We start from the raw sequence: 10,953 nt of genomic DNA on the forward strand, positions 1-10,953 counted from the left end.
ATTAATTTTTCTATATATGATTTTTTAAATTTATGTTCATTCTACTATAAATTATAATTGGATATAACTACAATTAACCTTTACAAAAATTAAAAATGCAAATATATAAATTATTAAGCAAATAATACAATGTACTTAAAAATAATCGAAAATAATAAACATTCAACAAAGTAGTAATTGACATACATCAAAATTGAAATATGAAATACATAGTAATTTTAATAAGTACAACAAAACATAATAATTTAAAAAAATTACAACAATAACTTAATAACCTTGAAAGTTGAATAGTTATGTAGAATTTAAAATAATTTTTTCAATTATGTAATGTTTATTTAATTGTATTTCATTAATGATTTCACTTTTATTTGTATTATCCATTATTATGTATAATATTTGCTAGAAATTTATATTATTTAAAAAATTATGGTATTAAATAATTTTATATTAAACGACTATAAAAAAAATAATATGAATTATATATTGTGAATGTTTTAGAAAGAATTTGTTTTATGAAATAAGAAAATATAAATGAAATAAGAAATAATAATATAATAATGAAGGGAGAGAAACATATTTTTTTTAGTGTAAAATTTGATGCAGTGGGTTGAAGTTGATTTACATTAAAATAGTGCTGACACTAAGGGCCCGTTTGGCCATGCGATATGGTATCATGATATGGAATCATGAGATGAAATTGAAGTTTTGTTTGGACATACGATATGAAATTTTTGTGTTGTATATTTTCTCACAAACATAAAAATCTCATAAGTTGTTAAACTATTAAAATAGCCCCAATTGTTTATTCAATCTTATCAAATAAACAAAAATTTATAAAATCGCATAATAAATTATTACAAAACTATTTGTTCTCCACTTAAGTAATTGTTTCATCTAACTTTAATTTAATAAAAAAAAAATTGAACATAAACTGTAGCGTACTAGTCTTTAATAAAATCCTCCCACATAGTACAGATAGTTTCTTCACGTTGAACTTGCATTTCTCGATCATGTGACTGAGAAGACGAACCAACATTGTTACTTTGAGTCATTTGTCAGTCAATATCATCCGCAACTATATTTTCATGCTTATAGACCATAAATATTTCACCACTTTAACAATCGGTTGGTGTGAGTTAAAATGACTATATGTTGGTGAGAATAATAAATTTTATTTACATATGAAATAAATGTGGGGTTATTTTAACAAAATATAAACTCGTGGATCAATTTTTGTATTAAAATATCTCAAATCATGATATGGAATTACCATATCATGGTTTTTGGAGAATATGAAATCACATCGATATGGAATCAAGAGATGAAATCAACGTAAATCACATATTCAAACGCTGATTCCATCTCACAATATCATATCGTGATATGGTATCGCATGGCCAAACGCCTATTAAATTTGGTGCTTGGATTGGAGATGCCCTAAGTAATCTAGCCAAAAAAAAAAAACACAAAATCCACCCAATTTGGAAAGTAAAAAAAGTTAAACCCGCACGAGGCCCAAAGAAATAAAAAAGAAGCGGGAGCACTGCGTAGAAGTGAAGGGTTTTAGCAATGAACTCAACTTAGGGTTGTGAAACCTTGTAGACAGACTATAGTATCGTCTCCAACTTTTTTCTCAACCTGTGGAGAGTGGAATCAGAAGAATGGCGCTGGCGTTTGATGAGTTTGGTAGGCCATTCATAATTATCAAGGAACAAGAGCAGAAAACCCGATTAAGAGGCCTTGATGCTCAAAAAGCCAATATTTCCTCTGGCAAAGCGGTAGCTCGCATTCTCCGTACTTCTCTTGGTCCTAAGGGCATGGATAAGATGCTTCAGAGCCCTGACGGCGATGTCACTATCAGTATTTTCTCCTCTCTCATTCTCCTTTTTTTCATGTATTATATATAAGTTCGATCTACAAAACAGGAATTTGGTAAAGAAGAACAAAGGAAATGAAAATAAGGTTTAAAGTAGACAAGACTGAACTGAAAATGAGAAATTACATTTGAGGGATGGTATCTAAATAACCAAATTAGAATAGACTATACAGATCTATTTGTAATCTCAGTCGATCAATGCAAGTATAATCCTTCATAACCTCTGGTACAATCTTCTCAAGCAACTCAATTTCAGGCCATTTCCAAATTCTATCACTTTGTTTCTGTTAATTAGTTGTGGCTTTAAACTTGTTTTCTTAATTTTCTATTTGCATTTGTTTTTTGCTTTTCCTAGTGTCAGGTTCTGTATATGCATGTACAGGGTACTGCATTGCTAATTGTGATGGTTATGTTCTGCAGTATGATTTGAGAAATTCTGAGATTAGTATGGTAGAATGAAAATATTTCTTTTTTGATTGTAGAATGACAAAGTTCTTTCTTGATAGTAGAATGACATGGTTTCTCTGATATGTGAACTTTATTATGTAGTCGATGTCAAGCTGAGATTTTGAAATTTTTTTGTGTGGGTGAATTTGACAATCTTATTAGAGTTCTCTCTCTCCATACATTTCCTTTTTGGTTCTGATAATTGCACTTGCAAAATATTCAATATGCTGGTCAATACAACTTAAAATTGAGTTACTTCAGATCCTCTATATTAGTTGTAACCTCTAGACAAATATATACTTCACACCATCATACTAGATACTTGATATGTGTTTCAAGAAAGGTTATCTCGAAGCATGTAAAAAAATACTTTTCTTAGCTTAGAATCCTTTCAAAAGCCAAGCTACATGAGTGCCATATTTTAAATTTTGGTCTAATCATGCACTGTGGTATTACTAGGAAATTTACGTTATCTTCTTTTGAGATGTGCCTTTAGGTCTATAAGTACAACAATAACAACAAACCCAGTGTAATCCCACAAAATGGGAGAGAGTAAAGTGTACTTAGACCTTATCCTTACCTTGGAGGTAGAAAACCTATTTTTGATAGATCCTCAGTTCAAAGAAAAACTGTTCCAAAGCACTATAAAGAAAGAAATAATGGAAATGAAGAATTCATGGAAAAATACTATAGACAAGCTGGCAAATCATCTTGAACAATGTTATAACAAGATAAAATGATAATCAAAGTACAAAAAACAATAGATAATAACCAAACTCAAAGGACAAGAAACTACAAGAGCAATACTACAACTAATAGTATAGTAGAATAAGTGAAGACGAAGCGTAACTATTTTACTGACCTTTTACCTTATTCGTGTCCTCTTATCTAAGGTCATGTTCTCGGTAAGCTGAAACTGCGTCATTTTTTGTCTAATCAACTCTCCCGAATACTTTTTATGCCTACTTCTATCTCTCTTGAAACCATCCGTAGCTAACCTATCACACCTACGCGCTGGGGCGTTTGTGCCATCTCCTCTGCACATGCCCGAACCATCTCAGTCTCATTTCCCGCATCTTGTCCTCTAGTGAGACCTTTCCTATCATGTCTTGAATATTGTTTCCTAATTTTATTTCTCCTAGTGTGCTCACACATCCATCTTTTATCTTTTAAATGTGGGAGTTCTTGACTGGATAACACTGTTCCACATAACATAGTCAATCTAACCACCGCTTTGTAGAACTTGTCTTTAAGTTTTGATGGCCCTTTCTTATCACATATGACTTCAGATGTGAGCCTCTATTTCATCCACCCTGCACCAATATAATGTATGCCATCATTGTCAATCACCCTAGCCTTGGGTAATAGATCTAACAACAATATACCTAGTGAAATCCCACTAAGTGGGATCTGGGAGGGTAGACTGTAGACTGTACACAGACCTTAGCACTACCTCGTGGAGGTAAAGAGTGTTTTCAAAAGATCCTTGGCTCAAGTATCTTAGGTAAGATACTTGAAACTTTCTCTCTTTCGAATGACTTGTGTATCAAGTCTCACTTCATTGCCAACCTCAGGTGTTACGTCATTGAACTTGCGTTCCAAGTATTCTATCTTAGTTCTACTCAACCTGAATCCTTTAGACTCCAAGGTTTGCATTCGAACTCCCGACTTGGGTTAATTCCGCCTCGGGTTTTGTCAATCAGAACTGTCATCTGCAAATAACATACACCATGACACCTCTCCTTGGATATGTTGCGTCAATTCATCCATCACCAAGGAAAATAAAAAGCGGATAAGAGTTGGTCCTTGATGCAACCCCATCACAATTGGGAAATGCTCCGAGTCTCCTCCCACTGTCTTTACCCGAGTCTTGGTTCCATCATATATATCCTTGATCCTTGATGCAACCCCATCAGAACTGGGAAATGCTCCAAGTCTCCTCTCTCTTTCCTTAACTGAGTCTTGGACTTGGTTCCATCATATACGTATCCTTGATGCAACCTCATTACAACTGGGAAATTCTCCGAGTCTCCTCCCACTCTCCTTACCTGTGTCTTGGTTCCATCATATATGTCCTTGATCGCCTTTGTTTGGCAAAAAGAGTAATGATTTGAAAGCATAGTTGACCTTATCTGTGTTCTTTTCCCTTTCTTGTTCTAACTTATGCATGCAAAACTTATTTCTTGTGATGAAATTTGCTGATCTTTGGATTTTGTATCCTCAGCAAATGATGGTGCAACTATCCTGGAGCAGATGGATGTTGACAATCAGATTGCAAAGTTGATGGTTGAGTTGTCACGAAGTCAAGATTATGAAATTGGTGATGGAACTACTGGAGTTGTTGTCATGGCTGGGGCACTTCTAGAACAAGCAGAAAAGTTGTTAGAACGTGGTATTCACCCTATTCGAGTTGCAGAAGGATATGAAATGGCTTCTCGGATAGCAGTTGAGCACTTGGAGCGTATTGCAAATAAGTTTGAATTTGGTGTGAATGAGTTTGAGCCTTTGATTCAAACCTGCATGACTACTTTGTCTTCTAAGATGTAAGTGCCAAATCTAATGCCAACTCTGCTGTTACCTTTCTCTGTTGCTATCTTTTCTTTTAAAGATGTCCTACTTTCTAGGTTCTAAACTTGTATTTTTTGACTTCAAGAACATGCTTGTGATTCATCAGGATGTGCAACTTGCACTAAAAGTATTTTGTGGTTATCAGTTTCTAATTACAACTGCAAAAATCCTTTTATACTACTTATTTGTTTTGATATGGGGAATTGGTATTTTAGTGTGAACAGATGCAAACGTAGCATGGCTGAGATCGCTGTCAAAGCAGTTCTAGCTGTTGCAGATCTAGAGAGGAAGGATGTTAATCTGGACTTAATCAAAGTCGAGGGAAAAGTTGGTGGAAAATTAGAGGATACAGAGCTAATATACGGAATTGTAGTTGACAAAGATATGAGTCATCCTCAGATGCCAAAGCAAATCCAGGATGCAAATATTGCCATTTTGACTTGTCCTTTTGAGCCTCCAAAACCAAAAACCAAGCATAAGGTTGACATTGATACTGTGGAAAAATTTCAGACTTTACGCCTACAGGAGCAGAAGTATTTTGATGACATGGTTCAGAAATGCAAGGTAAAATTTGCAGAATGTGTGTGTTTGTATATATCGTGAAAGATAGTCTAGATACATATATAAAGGGGTGCGTGGGGTGGAAGGACATGAAATATTGAAGCTAATTTCTTTACTTGTACAGAAGGGAGGGAAATCTTAGGGATTAGCAAAAAAAGTTTCTCACATGTTTTTAGACTTGTTAGTCAGACTGGCGGGGGAAAAGTTTAAGCTTATGGTCAGCTAAAACTTTAACCTTAACCTTATGTTTCCCCTGCTCCATTTTATGTAACATTATTTCCTTATGAGTCCGTTTCGAAAAGAATAACACATTTCTATATTTGAAAACAGTATTACTTTTAACTTCTCATTTTACTCCTAATGAGAAACTTTTATTGCCACACAAATGTATGGCATTTTAAGACCACAAAAGCCCTATTGCAACACAAATCTTATGACATGCTTAAGACCACAAGTTTAAAGAATCTTCCTTTCTTCTGCCCTAGGCATAGTGTCAAACTATGTCCTATAAATTCGTTTGTAGTATAGATTATAAGTTTGAGCTGCGGAAGCAGCCACTAATGCTTGCATTAAGGTAGGCTGTCTACATAGTACCCCTTAGGGTGCGTCCCTTCCCCGGATCTTGCTAATGCGTGATGCTTTGTACACCGGAATGCATTGCCCTTTTTTTTTTTCTAATGTTTCTTGTATTTTTATATGAGGATAGCACCGGAGAACTTTTTTGTAGATTCTGCTCCTTTTTTTTCCAGAATACTTTGTCATGCTATCTTTAGTATTTTGTTGTGGCTTCTTCACTTCGGTTATTTCTTTTCCAGGACTGCTTTGTTATGTTTTTTCTTAAGCCGAAGGTTCTATTGGAAACAACCTCTCTACCTCCCAAGGTAGGGGTAAGGTCTATGTACGCACTACCCTCCCCAAACCCCACTTGTGGGGTTACACTGGGTATGTTGTTGATATCAGTGTAGAACTTTGTTCTATTATGTCCTTCCCAACTCCCTATTTAAGCAAACAAATTCTGTTGTTTCCCCCTATTTTTTGTATATGCTAAATATGAGAATGAAGGGCTGTTGTGTCATTCTCTTATGCTTCACCCCCTTCCATTGTGAAGTTGCACCTTGGTTGTTATTAGCATAAACAAGTACAAGCTAGAGGGATGCGAATGTTGTTGAGTTTTCCTGTGTTCACAGTATCATCGTTTCAGGTGGTGGGGATATCTATGGTTTGTGTTTTTGGGCCTGTAAGGAGCAGTTTGGTTGGTTTTTACATGCAAAGATTACCAAGAGTTGAAGTTGCATATTTTGGTAGTTTGGCTTATGAGGAGCTGGATTTCTAACTTATCTGCTGATGTCTGACAGGATGTTGGTGCCACTTTAGTTATTTGTCAGTGGGGTTTCGATGATGAAGCAAACCACTTACTAATGCATAGAAATCTGCCTGCTGTTAGATGGGTAGGTGGTGTGGAGTTGGAGCTGATAGCAATTGCTACAGGTTTGCATTGTATTTGCTTATCAGCTATGATGCCTTTTCTGTAGTGGTGTTTCTGTTACAACAGTTAATTTAATCGCAACTTCTTGGTTCCACATGTGATTAGGTGGGAGAATTGTGCCGAGGTTTCAAGAGTTGACACCTGAAAAACTTGGCCGGGTATTGTTTCAATCTCCTGTGTCTGTTCATACATCTAGAAATGTTGTGTGATGTGCTGATAGGTCATTGACTGTGTGGTATACTACTTATAGCTGACTTACATTTTTATGAAATTTTACTCTTCCTTTGCTTACAGATTCTTAATGTCTAATTTCTCAAATCTGTATGGAGATTCTTCTCAATTCATGTTCTATTTTGCATCACATTCATATCCTTTAGAAAAATTTCATGTGAACTTAGCCATTTAACCAGGCCTTTCAAATATGAATAATAATTCTTAATGTGGTTTTGGATCTCTATCACCTGCTAAAAGTGATGTTCTATAAGTTCAGGCTGGTCTGGTTAGAGAGAAATCATTTGGAACAACAAAGGACAGGATGATTTACATTGAACATTGTGCAAATTCAAGGGCCGTGACAATATTTATCCGTGGTGGTATGTTTCTGTGACCAGCCATTTAGTTTTTCTATGGAAATAAATCCTTCTCGATGTAAACTTTTGATAGAATTTTAACGTGCTCCTTATTTTTTCATTTTTAATCCTTCTTCATTGGATTTTCTTTTGGTTTGGCATCTACAGTTTCTAGGTTTGTGCTGTTTCCATCTATGTTTATTAGATTGTGACACTGTCATCAGGTCAACTGTTGTAACTGCATGTTGATCCATGGGTTTTGTTTTAATGAGTGTAAAGATTCTGATACCAACTGAACTTAATTTTGGTTAAGATTATGGTACATGTATGATCTTTTCAAGTATGCTCCCATAATTAGTTGGGCAAATGTGGTTGAGGGTAATGCACCATGCGGTTCCCATTTCTTTTTAACCCTTTTTGTTTGGTCGGTGACCTCCACCAGATGCTGAGTTCTTGCCTAGTGGAGTTAGTGTCACAACTTACTAATATGGTATGCGAGAACTTTGCAATTGAGGAAAGGTCATTTCCCAATACCAGGATATATAGGTTTTGTTTCTTACAGAGCACCACTCGAGCATTCTTTACCTGCACATATTTGAAGTTTAGTGGGAAAAAATATAGGAAGATCAATATTACCTTTATCCAAAAAAATATAGGAAGATTATTTTTCCTGATTCTAATTTCAATATTTTTCCTGATTCTAATTTCAAAAAAGAAAAGTACAGGAGGATTATGCAGAATCTTAGAATACCTGAGAAATTGTATCGATTAGGATATTTGAACTGAGCTTTGATCATCATACAGGTAACAAGATGATGATTGAGGAGACAAAACGTAGTATCCATGATGCTTTGTGTGTGGCTAGAAATCTTATTCGCAATAACTCCATTGTATATGGTGGTGGTTCAGCTGAGATCTCTTGCTCAATTGCAGTGGAAGCAGCAGCTGATAAACACCCAGGAGTTGAGCAGGCGAGCTTTTATTTTAATTGTTCTTGTTTCTACTTTTTTTTTCTTCGAATTGATTATCATTAGAGCATCAAAACCTTCTATCTGCAGTATGCTATCAGGGCATTTGCTGATGCTTTGGATTCTATCCCAATGGCACTTGCTGAGAATAGTGGTCTCCAACCCATTGAAACTCTATCTGCTGTCAAATCTCAGCAAATTAAGGTAATTTTGGCTTGTTGCTACTTAGATATATGAAATCACTCCACAATTGTGCAGGAGTCTGATAAAGCTTCTCAGTCGAATAACTAGAAAACATAAGATTTTTTTCTCAAGAGACAATTCCTAGTATTTCTGTCATATACCCACTCGACTAAAAGAAAAATAGATATACCTCTCGACTATTTCCAAAGTTTCTCAAGTCTGAATAATTAGAAAGCATGAGATTCCGTGTCTTGTACCTTAATAGTTTTAATGAGTATAACTTGAATTTTGTTGCAGGAAAACAATCCTTGGTGTGGGATAGATTGTAATGATGTTGGAACAAATGACATGCGTGAGCAAAATGTCTTTGAGACACTGATTGGGAAGCAACAGCAGATTTTGCTTGCAACACAGGTTGTTAAGATGATTTTAAAGATTGACGATGTCATTAGTCCGTCTGAATATTAATTGATGTTTACATAAACCAAAGTTTTGTGAAGGACATTTTAGCTTTGGTAATGCCACTCCAAGTAGTGTTAGTTCTATGTGGTAATTGAGTTCATTTTTGATGGTTGACGAATTGATATGATTTTTGGATTGAAGACGTTGATTTAACTAATTTAAATTAGGGAGGATTTTTCCGCCGCTCAAAACCTGGAATTTCTTTTATTTGTTTTGATTCTGAACTATACTATGTGTCTTGCATGAGTTGTGAGTGACAAAATAAGATTTTCCGTCAACTCCACAGCTATAAATTTATCCCTTTAACCATCAAAATAAAAGTGACAATGACCACTAAATCATAACAGAGGTAACCCTTAACCTGTGAGAGTCAAGCTTTTGAACATGTTGGTTCAGTCGAAGAGGACGATAATCCATAGAACAAGCAACATTCGGTGGCAAATGGGATTTGTATATATATATTTTTTTTGTTTGAACCTCAAAATTAAGTCACTTACTTGTTATCTTGGGTGATGACTTATTACAAATCTTTAGGTATTGTTTGGTAGAATGTATAAGAATAATGTTAAATAAAGTGTATTAGTAATGCTTGCATTAACAATGCATGTATTAGTTATGTTTGCATTAATTATGCATAGATTGTTTTTATGCATTGTTTGGTTTGATTCATTAAATATAGCATGCATTGCATAAAATAATTATTTACAAAGATACCTTCCACTATTATGGTGGAAAATATGTAAAAAGAGGTTTTGAGGGGCAATGGAGTCTTTAATCATGCTAATGCATGCATAAGACCATTTCATGGCTAATATCTAGAAATTCATGGTATTAGCAATACACACATTACACAATAGAGTACATAACTAATGTTATACATAGATTAGAAAAGAGTACCAAACAAAGTACCAGTAATGCACAAGGCTAATGCATGCATGATTTTTTTTTTTTTGATATACTCTACCCAACAATTATTACTTAAAAGTTGATTTAATACCACCTTGATACGTGTAACACCACTCTCACAAGTATGTGGTGTATTACACTCGCTCCCACATTAGCGCTACGTCAACGCCATGCCAGAAAATTGATTTTTTATATCTTTTTTTATTTTAAAATTTATTATTTAATTTTTCTTTTGTTAACTATATTTTACACTAATTAATTCCTAATTAATTATTAAAATTCTATAATAATTATATCTTCTTCATAGCAAATGGTGAAGAAGAAACTTTCAACAATGGCCGTCAAGAAAACTGCCCGCGATCCGCAGTTGATTTGTGGAGTGGAAGAATTTTTCCATTCCAAAATGTACCCATAAGAAGTTTGCTTCAATTTCTTCCATTGATTGACTTGGAAACTAAGCTTCCATTGTTTCACCTCACTGTGAGCAAATTTATTGCGATTTGCAGTTGTAAATTTTTTTAGATCTAGGTATACATTCTTTGTTCTTTTTCCATGTTCTTCCTGGAGGTTTTAAAAAAAAATAGGGATGCTAGAAAATAATTTTCTTCCCATTTTCAATCGATCACTCATTATGTTCACTCAAAAAAGTCCTCCGAAGCTCCGGTGGTTGAAAATCCCCCAAATTTTACCCCTTTTTGAAGTAATTTGTTATGGGTTGCTTTTTGTTATTAATCCATTTAAGCTTACTGAGGTGTGAAGAAGATGAGAAGAGTGGGGTATGAAGAAAAAGAGATTGGGGAGGGGGGGGGGGGTGTGTGTTAAGAAAAATAATGTTGATTATTTGTTCTTTATATACTGGTAAACTTGCCGCACTTCACGCGGTTATGCAAAGCTTTACAGAATTTTTATGAATTAAATTACTTTTTC

General features: G+C 34.7%; 1 protein-coding gene across 1 annotated transcript; it reads left to right on the forward strand.

The window, feature by feature from the left end:
* The first annotated feature begins 1,533 nt into the window (after positions 1–1,533).
* On the forward strand, positions 1,534–9,311 carry LOC125856863 (T-complex protein 1 subunit epsilon). The gene is made up of 9 exons (XM_049536509.1): positions 1,534–1,860; positions 4,548–4,866; positions 5,107–5,455; positions 6,808–6,940; positions 7,044–7,096; positions 7,429–7,531; positions 8,312–8,478; positions 8,566–8,679; positions 8,956–9,311. Exons 1-9 carry the CDS (start codon positions 1,662–1,664, stop codon positions 9,124–9,126), a joined length of 1,608 nt encoding a protein of 535 aa, XP_049392466.1. The 5' UTR covers positions 1,534–1,661; the 3' UTR covers positions 9,127–9,311.
* Positions 9,312–10,953: the final 1,642 nt, after the last annotated feature.

Source organism: Solanum stenotomum, chromosome 2 (assembly GCF_019186545.1).
Source record: "Solanum stenotomum isolate F172 chromosome 2, ASM1918654v1, whole genome shotgun sequence".
Taxonomy (NCBI): Eukaryota; Viridiplantae; Streptophyta; class Magnoliopsida; order Solanales; family Solanaceae; genus Solanum; species Solanum stenotomum.